General features: G+C 45.7%; 3 protein-coding genes across 3 annotated transcripts; all 3 read left to right on the top strand.

Moving 5' to 3' along the window:
• Nucleotides 1-4,720: 4,720 nt before the first annotated feature.
• HO133_001899 (uncharacterized protein) lies at nucleotides 4,721-5,866 on the top strand (the record flags this gene model as incomplete). Its single annotated transcript, XM_037292827.1, has 2 exons — nucleotides 4,721-4,904; nucleotides 5,418-5,866. The coding sequence occupies 2 exons, from the start codon at nucleotides 4,721-4,723 to the stop codon at nucleotides 5,864-5,866; spliced, it is 633 nt and encodes a 210-aa protein (XP_037151366.1).
• A 3,019-nt stretch (nucleotides 5,867-8,885) lies between these two features.
• Nucleotides 8,886-10,700, top strand: HO133_001898 (uncharacterized protein; the record flags this gene model as incomplete). Its single annotated transcript, XM_037292826.1, has 1 exon — nucleotides 8,886-10,700. One exon carries the CDS (start codon nucleotides 8,886-8,888, stop codon nucleotides 10,698-10,700), a length of 1,815 nt encoding a protein of 604 aa, XP_037151365.1.
• Nucleotides 10,701-11,194: 494 nt separating this feature from the next.
• On the top strand, nucleotides 11,195-12,307 carry HO133_001897 (uncharacterized protein; the record flags this gene model as incomplete). The annotated part of the gene is made up of 2 exons (XM_037292825.1): nucleotides 11,195-11,764; nucleotides 11,954-12,307. 2 exons carry the CDS (start codon nucleotides 11,195-11,197, stop codon nucleotides 12,305-12,307), a joined length of 924 nt encoding a protein of 307 aa, XP_037151364.1.
• Between the last annotated feature and the right edge of the window lie 1,261 nt (nucleotides 12,308-13,568).

The following is a 13,568-nucleotide window of genomic DNA, read 5'->3' as shown; positions in this document are numbered from 1 at the left end:
AATAAATAGATTAATTATTAGATAAATTAAATAACTAAAGAAAGAAGAAGAAGAAAGGGGATTTATAAGTATTTAAGACTTTATTAAATATATTAGATACTTATCTTAGCTACGTAGTTTATAGCCTAGTAAGCGATATAAGCGAGTCTATTAATTCGCTTTAAGTACTTTTATTTTTATAACTATATTTCTTCTTAGAAAATTTAATTTTTAAATCTTATTATTATTATATCTTATAATTAAATACTTACGAACTTATTAGTTTCTTATATATTATCTATTATTAATTTAGATATAATCTAAATTAATATATACTATAATAGCGTATTTAAACTTTTTACTCTAAGATCTCTTTAAATATATTAATATATTTATATACTAAATCGCGATAGTATCGCTATATATATTATTACCTTAATTAATAGAATATAGATATATTACTATTTTATTATAATATACTATTATTATTATTATTATTATATACTATTATTATTATTACTTTAATAATTATAATAATTCTATTATTATAATTATAAAAGTCGCGTTAATAAATATAAAAGTCTTACTTCTAATTTAACTTTTATTCTTTTTAATAATAATATTAATATCGACGCTATTATAAGTAAATATCTAATTCTTCTTTATATCTACTATCTTATCTTTATTTATTCTTATTATAATATTATAATAGCGAGCTATATATTATTATAATAGTATAATATATATATTAATTAAGATAATAATTAAATAAGATTAAAGTTATTTAAATTAATTTTATATATAATAAATATTTTAAAGAATACTTTACGATACTTTTTAAATAGTATAAAAAGTATATTAATATATTAATAATAATATTAAATCTTCGCTCTCGTAATTCTATAAATTATTAAATACTTATAATTATTATTATTTTTACGCCCTCCGCTATAGCTAATAAATATTTATATTTATTTTAAAGATATATTTAATTAAGAAGGCTTAATAGCTTTCTCTATTATTATTTCTATCTCTATTTATAAATAAAAGAGATATTAAATAATTAAGAGATTACGCTAATATATATTAGTCTCCTTTTATTATTATTATTATATATATACTCTTATATATAACTCTTATATAATTTATATTATATTTTCTATTAGCTCGCGTTAATATAAGTATAGACGATACTTTTATAAAGATTATATATATATATTATAGATTTAATTCTCTATTACTAAGAAGATATCCTCGCTATAGCCTATATTAGCGAAAATATTTATATTACTCTTTATCGCTAGAATAATATAAATTTTAATTAATATATATTAGAGTGCGTAGCTAATATATATAATAATTTATTATATTAAAAAACTTCGATATAACGCTATTATCTTCGCCCCTCCTTCGACTATTTCTCTCGCTATCTTTTATATTAGATCTTCTTATTATTTAATAAGTTTTTTAAATAAGTAATTACTTCTTAATATAAGATAATAAATAAACTAATATTAGATAGTAGTAATTTTATATATAACTCTAATAGTTATTTTTCTTATTATATATAATATCTCGGCATTTTAGAATCGATTTATAGATATCTTAACTATTTTCGCTAAGTCTTTTAACTATAATTTATTCACTCTTTAGAACTTCTCTACTACTATTATTTTTATAATCTTTCTTACTTCTTAATCTTTCTTAATAATTATATTTTTAACTTTATCTTAAATACTAATTTATATAACTTCTTTACTTACTCGAAGTTCTTAATTACACCTTTAGTATTTTTAAGATACTTTATTAATTCCCACAAAGCTTCGTAAGGTAAGAAGTCTTTCCAATTAATAAGATACTTAATTTTACCCTTACAAACTCTTTGGCTTCTTCGTCAGACCGTAGGTACTGGAGAACTCGCTCCTTGTTTGCTTTGAGCGAACAGGAAGTCCGCGCCGAGCATGCTACGACATGGTACGCACGAGGAACTTGGCCCTTTTCCGGTCGCTCCGGAGGTACTTCAAGAACTATGCACGTGTTTCCTCCCTGCGCGAAGGTTAGCACGGCTATATAATTTTTCGTATATTGATTCTTGGGGGCCTACGGAAGCATCAAAGTTATTTAGCCGAAGCTTCCTCTTTCCATCACCCGTGCGGCGCGGTATGAACGATGTGTTTCCATCGGCCACTTTGATGTTCATCTTGTCCAAACGAGGAAACTTGGGATTGAGTTTGAACGGCCATCCCGGCTGCGGCGGGATGGAGTCTGGCTCTCGGAACATCATTGTGTCCTTGATCAGAGAGATGATTCCTGCGGCCTATACTCAGGCATCGTCAGCAACGCGAAGACCAGACCATACACCTTTCAAGGTGCACTAACAGCTTCGCCATGTCCAACATTGGCCTCCACCGACCCAGTAACAAGAGAAGTTTTTTTTGGTCCGCCATTCCGCGAATACTTCGGTGATCGACTCTACTTTCACGAGGTTCCCCCATTGTGTACCTGTGCCGTGCATCTCGACATAGCCGACATCAAGAGGATCCACATTAGCCTCTTGCAAGACTCGCCTATATAGCTTAGTCTGCGATTCAGCGTGTGGCTGGGTAATGGAGACAGCATCCGCAGAACAACTTTACGCAGAGCTATTGATGACTGATTGAATGTTGTCGTTGTCAGCAATTGGATCTTCAAGGCGTTTCAAGACTAGGACGCCAACTCCTTCACCCCGACAGGAGTACCCGTCTGCATCGTCCCGTAGCGTTTTACAGTTTCCAGTGGGAGACAAGAAACCTCCTCGGCTTAGACCTGCGCAAAGGCTGGGGACAGTCAAAAACGAACCACCACCTGCCAGTGCCGTGTCACCTTTCGTGGAGCGCAAGGCAGAGCAGGCTAGAGCGACAGAGGTAGTCCCTCCTGCACATGCTGCATCTATACTATGTGACGCGCCTTCCCATTTGAAGTGGTAATTCAGATTACCGATTACCAGGAGCGAATGCTCGCGCGATACCTGGAATGTAATAGATCAATGCCTTGGCACTCCCTTTATGGGTGATTAGCATCTCACGCAAGTCCGTAGCAACTGCCGTGTTCTGAAGCGGTTGCTGTCTATCTGGGGAGTTTCGACCAAATCGGAACTTGTGCTTGATGTCCGTCCTGGTTACGTCGACCGCAGTGGCTACTAGGCGAGGAAAGGCTTCGTACTCTGCACGGATCCGGGGAGTATGTAAGGTAGGCGAGCTGAGTGAGAGGGGAGGTTTCGGGATTGAGTATTACTTATACATTCATGTATCAGAACTCGGTTGTAATTATTTATCTCGTCAAAGGGGAAACACACTCTGAAATTCAAAAGCCTTTGACAACTCCACAAGGAGGGGGATTTCTCGGGAAAAAAAGTGCTTCATGATTTCAAGATATCGACGGTAGTAATACTTCTCGCCGCAAATATCAAGTCGTCAAGAGCATGTTGGTTGAACTACTCCAGCTACGAAGATGCAATTGGTGCAGATTCCCACGGCCACGCATACACAGCAAAATCAAGTCGAGCAAGGCTCTCTGATTGGCGGTCGGAAACATCTGCAAGCAGCGATATTTTGGTTGGTCTTGAAAAAGGGATAGAAGGATTTCTTTGGTGTGTATATGGCTATACCTTAGGCCTTTTTTCGGACCCGCGAGATGGGGTAGTAGCTTTGTTGCTTGCATCAAGCCGCCAATCACCTAGTCCCCAGTCCGACAAAGATGGTGTGTAGCGATCCAGTAGGACGTATTGTACGTGATTGTGGAGTGCTTCTTCAACTGACTATTATTGAGCCAAAGCGTGATGCATTCATTCCTCTGTGCAGGCACATAGCATAAAGGACGTGGATAGGTACGGTAGAACAAGTTGCAGCACCAAAAGGTGTCGCCATGGAGGAGGGAGATGAGAAGGTGTAGAATTTGGAAAATGTCGATCAGTGAAGGGTCGGTAGATTGAAATTTAGCGTCGGCCAGCCTCTGATTTGATGCATTTTGTACCTCATTTCTAATGTTAATGAGTATGCAAGGTGCTCAACCATATCCCTTACCGAATAAATCGACGGGTATCTATGCGTTGTACCTTCTCCACCGAGTCCCATCCCGCAGGCCTGGTTTTGCAGAATTAGACATCAAAGATTGCTACTTGATTCGAGCCTCGCGTTGAAGTTCTTGCGACATGCTCGCTGTTGCGGATTCAAGTATTACACAATGCCCTGTAAATGGGATGAGCTTCCTGCTACATTCAATTGGTAGGTATGTATATGTGGAGGGGTAAAGCAAAGTAGAGTAGCTTATGTACCTCGTACCTCCACTGTTCATGCGACGCTAATGCACGTCAAGCGGACGCTAAAACCGGAAGTTTGCCGGTCTGATGCAGGGGCTGAAATTGGCTAAAGTACCTTGTCAGCCCAGTACTGTTCCTGTCGCTATACCTTACTTTATGCGCTATAAATATGTGCAGTAGGTAGACCTTCATATAAGGAAATCACCACAACCGGAAAGAGCAACTACTCCAGCCAAGTACCCAATATGCGACTCACACAGCTGCATCACACATCCTTTTCGCCTCGTCAGGTATACCAAATCTTCTCACAGCCACAAGACCCAACCTCCCAAATTGACTTTATTGTACAGGAGCCCGTCCATACCTCCACCAACCACCCCACAGGTACACCCCCACGACCCACCCTATCGACCCGCAACCGCCGGACGTTGTGGCTTTCCAACCATGCATCTGGACGTGCCTTTTTTCACTGCGGGTTTGCTGACCCTGTTCGTCCTAGGCGCTATCGGCAACATGACCCTCTTCCAACTGGACAACCGATGTGGGCACAATCTCGTCATTTCCGCCCCTATTCGAATCCTGCATGGCCCGCATAAGCATAAGCGCTTGCGAGATGCGCACATTTTGGGTAACGCATGCCAGAGAACATTAGTGTAGCAATCGTCGCGGGTCTGCTTGTAGCGGTCGGAACTCTGGATGGCTCTGTGATCAATCCAAATTTTGCGCATAGGATTATCAGGGGATTGCATCCAAGGCATTGGGTGGTGGAGGCCGGTGAAACGGGGTTCCACCTCGCTCGATGCGCTGATTTTGATCAGTATCCTCTTGCTGATCGGTTCTCCAGTAGAGTCTTTCTACACGCTGATTCCAGGTGAAATACACAGTGCACGCGATGTTGGATTCTACGGATCATCCTACATAGCCACCGCAGCCGTGCTACCCATCATCCTGCTCCTCGCCGCCTTGACCAACTCCTAGGCTTTGCTTGTGGAGAACTTTGGCCGCCGCGGATCGGTGCGTTGGAAGATTCTCATCACGCTCTAGGGCGCCTCATTATCATCCCTAGGGCCGTGGTTCCGCGTCGGCACTAGCTACCTTCAGTAGTGACCCGCGGGCGATCCGGGGTGGCACCAGTCCAAAGCATGCTTCTACAACTTGAACTTCACCACCGAGGTCACGGTCATCTGGTCATATCTCTTCCTGCGGGTCGATCAGGGATTCTATGGGCCCGATGGGGCGAATGGGGATGGAGAGTACTCTGGCATGGTGGAAGTTGGTGGTTGGGCAAAGGGGAAAGAAGAACGTTCGGCATTAGGGGGAGGCAGTGGAAGTGAAGAGTACGTGCCGCACAGTTTACAAAGGGGCTCGAGGGAGGATGAATACAGTCGTGGGCATGTAGGAGGAAAGTGGGAGAAAGAGCACATCGTCTTGCTAAGAGCATGTGCGGCGAATGAGGGGCAGGAGACGACTGAGAGGCCTTGGAAGACTCAACTGGCGTCACACACTTTTGGTAGCATGTCAGACTTGTGGAGGAAAGAAAACAATCTCAAAGACGCTGCCATCGCAACATTCTTTGCGTATGATAGATAGAAACAAAGATTAAACCAAGGAGTGCAGTCCAACTAATTAGTAGGGAAACTCACTTCACTAAAAAAGGCGCAGGAAACAGTGAGTAGGTAGCTTCACTCCAGCCCACTATTTCCTAATCCGTCTTTTCTTTTGATTTGATATGTACGTAAGAGTTGCTGCGAGACCAAACGGTCTCCGTAACTGTCCCACAACCCAATCCCGATTTGTAGACAGGAGAATTACTTCCTGGAGATCTTGTCGTGGTAGAATACTGCGATGCGAAACGCACGTTCGGACGGAACGAGTATGATCGACAGTCCCGTACCTGCACCCTCATGCAGGCGATGTGCAATCTTAATGTTCTGTCCATCTCCTTTGACTCTGCCCTCGCAACGATTCACGCGAATCATTTATATCTCGCCCTTATCCACGCCTTGCCTGTATGCCCCTGCATATTCGACAGTTCCCAAATTTGTCGCGGGAGGCGTCCCCCTTGGGTCATCTCTTCTGTATCGGAAGATGCGGTCTTCCGAAAGCAACGAGATCGTCGTATACGACCTCTTTTCTAGGACGAGAGATATTACTGCGACTGACGCCGGTCGCTTTGCCTTTTTCCTGAGATCGCTCACGGCTATGTTTTATCAGGTGAGACGAGTTCAAGAAACCGCAGTGAAAAACCCACATAAAAGGATCGTTCCCGGCCAACTTTTCTACCCCGATATCAAGCTTCAAAACATCTCATCAATCGTCTCTCAACTGAATACCTTCTCGCCAACATGAAGTCTATCTTTCTCACCGCCCTGGTTGCCTTCAGCTTCGTCACACTCAACACCGCAATCGCACTTCCGTGAGTACATCCGAACCCCTTTACATTCTCCTCCTCCCCCAGCCTCAAAATCTATCTCAATCGCCCAAACCTCTCCTTCTTTCACAGCCCAGTCACCATCCTATACCTTCACTCCCAGCCTTAAAACCGATATTAATACCGAATAGTTCCCCAGTGACCACGACTAAGAGCTTTACTACCCCTCCCCCTATCACGTTTCCTCCGTTCACCATCCCTATCATCACAACCCTACCGATACCTGTAACGTAAGTAGCTCTACCCATTGATTTGTAACCCCTTTACGTGTCCATGTCGCGTTGACTGACAGACGTGAGATAATTAGACTGCTGTGAAGACAATGCAGCGAGCTGTTGAAACTGCACCGTTGCTCAACCGCATTCGTCCGGGCTAGAAGACTCGCGCAGTGAAGCCTGTGGGAGAGCGAAAGCGGGGTTGCAGATACTTGATGGATACTTTGGCATTTATTTGCGGGGCGCATTGTTAATTAAGAGGAAAAGCCATGGCACGCTGGTCGAGCTGGCTGTCGGAGTTCTTGTATGGGTATTGAGAGCCTTTTCTAGGCCGTCTAATCGATATTGGATATCAGGGCACTAGTCCATGGATGAAAAACAATCTTTCACCGCCTACGATACCCTCATCTTGTATAGTCAAAGCAGTGACCCCGTCCTATAATAGCATTGATTCGTATCGATATTCTTTCGAAGCATACCGCGTAGTAACTCTGGCGCAAATTTCTCGCTGCCCGTGCTGGTCTCGGAAACCGACACTCTTATACATCTCTCTCCTGTCCGGAACTCCTGGGTAGTGCCTAAATTTCTACGACCTTGTACAAATCCGGCCTTACTCTTGCCGTAATCCAACTCACTTTTACCGTCATCTTCTGGAATATCAGCGCGTCCACGAAACCTTCGCAATGACAAAAATGGCACCGCTCCCGTCGTCCGGCTCAACCGTCTTCTATCCAGCCTCGCTCGTATTCCGGCGCTTTACCTTCGAGCTCTACGAACCCGACGTTTCCGACGTCAGACTGGCGCATGATACGTTTCTGCCTGCGCCGAAGATGGATTCGAAGGGTGTCATGGTGGGCGTGATTTTGAATGAGCTCTCAGCTAGGTAAAGATGAGTAGTCGTACAGGAAATTGTCTTTCCCTCTCGCCAGCAAGGACAGACGGGCGGGTATGTTTACCTCTAGGCTGCACGGTAGCGGAAGAAAGGAGTGAAACAGCTAGATAGGAGAGTGATAAAGTTGCGTCAAGGCTCGTGAATCGATGACTTCCGCTGCTCTTCCGTATCTTCGTTTGTAGTCGTTCAAAACTAATCTGCATTTCTTCCGCCTGCTATCACAGAATTGAGACGATATCACGCTAAACCTTATGAGGGTTCCAGAGCACCTGCTCTAGTCGGCATCTTACTTCGGCCATACCATGAATGAACTGTAGTCCGATGATTCTTCTAGACATTCATAAAGAGACGGTCTATCTGCAAAGCAACGGACTATTTATGACTGTCCGACCGATTGTATATAGACCCATGCTGCCTTTATCAAATGCAGGTGGCTTAGAGTAGTTGTATGTCGCAACTCCATGTACTCCACGTCACCCGATAAACAAGCCTTGTCGTCGCCACTTAACCTCTCTATGTAGCCAAACCTCCCTGCACTTGGTCGTCGTCTCACTCCGAGTGGTGACTGCAGAGCTTATGGGATAGGAGGGAAAGACCCGGACGTATAAAACGTCGCTGTAGATTGCTCTGGTACCCTGTAGTCGTATCGCCGTCGCCATCGCTTCTACTACCGGATGCTATAATAGGATACGCTACTCGAATCCTTTCTTGATAGATTACCACCACTCAACGACGACCCAAGTCACGACCGGCCTTTCAGCGTCGACGATTATCGATTATCAGATGGGAAACTTCTTAATTTCCGCCTTTGCGAAGACCAGGATGTTTTTGCCAAGACAAGATCACACTACCGGTTAAACATGGGTAATTTAGCCGGAGTAATTCGCCACTCCACGCGTTTGCGCCACCAACAATAATACGCAGTCTCGTTTGGCTGGCTAGGCATCATTTCATCGATGGAGAGCATTCGAAGCATCCCCAGCTCTAAGGAAGATAACACGATCAGCACTTACCACGGTTGCCACGCGTCCTCGTCTCCTTCTAACAACCCAATTTGCAACCCGTCAAGCCATGAAACGCTCGCGAAAAGCGGACGGTGGACATACAGAAGCGGAATTGAAGAAGCCGCCCAAAAGGGCCCGGGGTAAGAAAGCTGAAAGTTTGGCGCCCTCAATTCCAGGAGAAGAAATTGTCAAATCCACTGACGCGACTTCGCCGGCTCATACTACAGCCTCGAAGCAGCTCAAGAAGCCTGTCAAAACAGCCAGAGCGCCAGTAGACGAAACATGCTGGTTCAGTGCAAAATCCAAGGGTATTGCCAAAGACTGTTACGAAGTCTATGTAGACGATGATGGCCTCAACTACGATGCCAGCTTGAACCTCAGCAGCATCGATGGCAACAATAACAAGTTCTACTACATCCAGCTGCTATGCCGTACGGACACTGACCAATCTAAATTTGCGGTCTGGACGCATTGGGGCCGGGTCGGTGAGGCTGGCCAAAATAATCTGAATGTAAACATGTCTCTGGAGACTGCCTTGGTTCTTTTCAAGTCAAAGTTCAAGGACAAGACCGGCCTGAAATGGGAGAACAGGAGTGAACAGCCAAAGGCCAAGAAGTACACCATGATCGAAAAGTCCTATGGCAATGAAACAGACGATGAAGCAGGGGATCAGGCTCAACAGTCCAATGAATCTCCTCAGAAAATCGCATTGCCGGATTGTACGCTCAACGAGGAGTTACAAGAGCTCGTGCGCTTTCTTTTCGACACGGGGAACATGAAGAAGTCCATGGCTTCCCAAAAATACAACTTTAATAAGTTGCCACTAGGCAAGCTGTCGAAAAGCACCATCGAAAAGGGGTACCTCGCACTCAGGGAGCTCGGCGATGTGATCTTGAACCCCAAGCTGGCCCAAGAAAAGCACGAAACATCTCTTGTGACCGCTTTCAACGACTTGAGTTCTCAGTACTACACTATCATCCCCCATGACTTCGGGCGGAACAGACCGACGCCAATCAACAGCTCAGCTCAGCTCAAAGCTGAGATGGACTTGGTGGAGACCCTAGGGAACATGCAGATCAGCAATGAAATTCTCAAAGACACCGAGTATCCAAAAGACCGGCAAGGAAATGCCATTCACCCTCTCGATGCACAAATGCGATCTCTGGGACTTCGAGAAGCGATTCCAGTTGACAGGAAATCAGTCGAATTTGGTCATTTGGAAAGCTACCTGAATCATGCGAAAGATGGCTACTGCCTTTCCTCCGACACCGCGATTCAGAATATCTACCGCATCTCTCGCTCTGAGGAAATAGACCGCTGGTTCGCTGGCGGCTATGACGCTGAAGCCATGAAGACGAAACTCGTTAAAGATCATCGGAGACTACTCTGGCATGGCTCGCGAGGCTGCAACTTCGGCGGCATCCTCAGTCAAGGTTTGCGCATCGCCCCTCCAGAAGCGCCTGCCAACGGAAAAGCCTTCGGAAAAGGCATCTACCTTGCAGACAGAGCCTGTAAATCTGCCGCTTATTGTGATCCGTGGACATCAGGGCAGACTGGACTACTTCTGCTATGCGAGACACAACTTGGAGACCCAGCATATGTTCGGAGGGACCATGAGTACAACGCCGCCGATAGTATGAGGAAGAAGGGGCTCATCTCCACCAAAATGGCGGAAAATCCTGCAAATGAGCCCTTGAAATGGATGGATGCTGGTGTCGCAAATTCGGAGCTAAATGGCACGCTCATGCCTGATCATGAAGTCAAGTTGCCATCAGCGCGTGGGAATCCGAATGAGTACATCGTGTATGATGTGGCTCAGATCAAGATTCGTTATGTATTCATGCTCAAGTGGAAAGACTCCAGGCAGTGGGGTATCTATTGAACATAGAAAATTCAGCATCGGGGAAACTGGCTGTGCCCTCGACGAAAGTGCTTGAAGCTATGTATATGCTCTGGTGGAACCGTAAAAGTGGCTGATTCATGAATGTATCGAGGCCATGTATAAATCAGCCTTACGGCTTGAGAGAAGGTCGATGAGAATGCCAGGACTTGCCTCGCAACAAATAAAACGCTCGCTACAATGACTTTGGAAAATACTTTTGATGTTGCCATTCGACATCCTCACGGGACTCATGCATGTCCCATGCACGATCAGTCCTCCATTGTAAGATTACCACTCGGTCAAGAAGAGGCCCAGAAATTTCAAAACATTACGCGCAATGCAAACAATGCCGCATATCAAATCCACGCTCTCCCAACTCGCTCTCATGTTTGTCAAACCAGCAGCCACGTATCAAACCCCGCAGTACCAGTACATAAAAACTAGTCGTTGATATCCCCGCACATGAATTTCCTCCAAGGAAGAAAAAAGAAGCCATGGCTCACCCATCCCACCCACACTCCCTTCACCGAGAGCCAACCAGCTCCCCACAGGGATCAGCGCATTCCACCGAGACAAGCTCGATGCACGAAGCCGATTCCCTCCCCCTCTTAGTTCAACACCGAACCGGTACCCTCCACTCTCCCACTACCGGCCACGCTTTCATCTACGTCCACCCATCGCCTCCCATCAGCCTCGCATTGCTTACCAAAAACGCGATCCAAGCGCTCAGAGAGACGCACAATTCTAACAACAGCCAAGTCATACCGGGGACCGCCATTGTCGAATGCTTGACCGTGCATTGGGGGGTTCCAGCCCAGAGACCCGGTGCGCTGGCTTTCCCAGCTACCACTCAGCTTTCCGAGGAGAACATGGAGATAGTCTTGAGTTACATGCGTCGTGGTAGAGGCTATGAATTTGTGGAAATTCGGTTCAAAGAGCCGGCCGCGGATCCACCGTTGGGATCTCTTCCAATCCGCTCTTCTCGGGAGGTCCCACCCGGTCAATCGATGAACAAAAGAAAGGATCAACCCGATCAGCCGAAGGGTGCTGAAGGAGGGTTTAAAGTACCGTCCGAGCTGAACTATCGTTCGTAGGGTCAGGAAAATGCCAAAGGAAGAAATGGTAGACTTGGTTGGGCACTCGAGCCATGCAGCTTGATTCTTCTAGAAGAACTGATGCGGAACTCGAAGGTAGGCACGTATGACTGGTAACAAGGAACTCCGAGCCTTATTCGCCACAAGGAAGCTTGAAAGACTTCACAACTGCGGGGACAAAATCCTGCCCTTGGCAAGAGGAGACAAATGCTCGCACCCGAACCTCAAAGCCATATTTTACACCCCCCGATAACCCACACCAATCCCCTCTACGTCACTTCTGCAACCTTCTTCGTAACCTATCCAGGATTACCGCCGGATGTGGAGCGCCCGCTCGTGAACCGGGGGAGTTTAGAGGCGAGACGGAGAAATCTCCTAACGGAGACACAAACTCGGTGCGGTGTTACGGTTCTCGAGAAGACCGGGGCATATGGTCCGACTGAGGTCTATCTTCTTGCAGTATGGATAGGAGGAAGCTCGCATAAGCGGACGGTTGTGGCCGAGGAGTCTTGAAAGTCGTTCTTTGAGCTCGGCACCACCAAACTAGCGCACTGCGTAAAGTGAACCCATGCTGCCAAACTCACAGCAAGCAATAAAATACGCCACCGGTCATCTCAATGGAAAGTGAAGAGTACTATGCCCGTCGAGAAAGATCCACGATGCAAAAGCGCGCTTGCATCTTGAGCACATATCTGCCAAAATGGCTATGAGACGCATCGTCCCCAAGTTCGCCCTTCCTTCTCCGATCCTGTCCATGATCCCTGCACCTGCGACCTCTATTCCCCCACCCTTGGCTGGCAACGAGATCCACCTGTACGTGGTGCCGGCTACGAACCCTCTGACAAAGATTCCTATGCCTTCGGGAGTCTGCTCTGTACCTGTTTAGCAGCTGCTACGCGTTAATTAGGTCCTAACTCGTCAGCTGCAGTAGGCGTAAACTTACGGTCCGGCACGTCAGAGGAGTTAAGAGATCTTAAGGGAGCGTACATTTACACATGGGTGTACGATCGGATTCTTCGATTACGACAACGGTCAACTACGTACGAGCGAAAATCGGACAACGAGACGCGTCAGATCGAGGGTTAACGCGTCCCCCTCGAAGAATTCGGTATTATCGACATGACGGCGAGCCCCACCCCTCTCGGTCGGATGATACCTCCCTCCCTCGCTGATCGGTAACTCTTCCCTAAATACTACAAGTACCCGACTCCGGCCACAGACGAGTCGGCTCGTTTACGAGAATTGTATGGAGGTTTTCTACAGGAAAGAGACCAGACAAGAGAGCTGAATCTAATGTGCTTGGAAAATACCCCCTTGACAGCGGAGTCAGCGAGTAACAAGTGATGGCCGTATACCTCCCAGCCAGCTATCGACGTGCGAATAGGCCTCGATTAGGTCTCGTATCCCTACGGGAATCGAAGGAGAGCTTAATTCGGGTATTCTCGACTTCGGTTTGACAAATGTCACTATTCTCTCTCTTACGTGACGATATACAATGAAATACTAGGTGTCTGAGGGTACATAGAACAGAGAGGCTAGAGCTCGGCCCGGAGAAACGAGGAAAAAGCTTTAAGGTACATTGCAGAGTGTAATGGTGTCTGATTATAATGGAGGCTTTGGAATTCCCAACATAATGTACATAGCCGTGGTTCTACGGGACCACGATTATCTGCCGTACCTCAAATGGGGTACGGATGCCGGACATGGCCGTAAGGCCGAGTGGGTAAAAACGGTTGCACTCTGGGCTACGCCTTTCAATGGGAAGGGGTACGAA

This window comes from Letharia lupina, assembly GCF_014066315.1.
Source record: "Letharia lupina isolate WasteWater1 chromosome Unknown contig_13, whole genome shotgun sequence".
Lineage (NCBI taxonomy): Eukaryota > Fungi > Ascomycota > Lecanoromycetes > Lecanorales > Parmeliaceae > Letharia > Letharia lupina.
The sequence above is the reverse complement of the archived record's forward strand: the minus strand, read 5'-3'. Positions and strand labels throughout refer to the sequence as shown.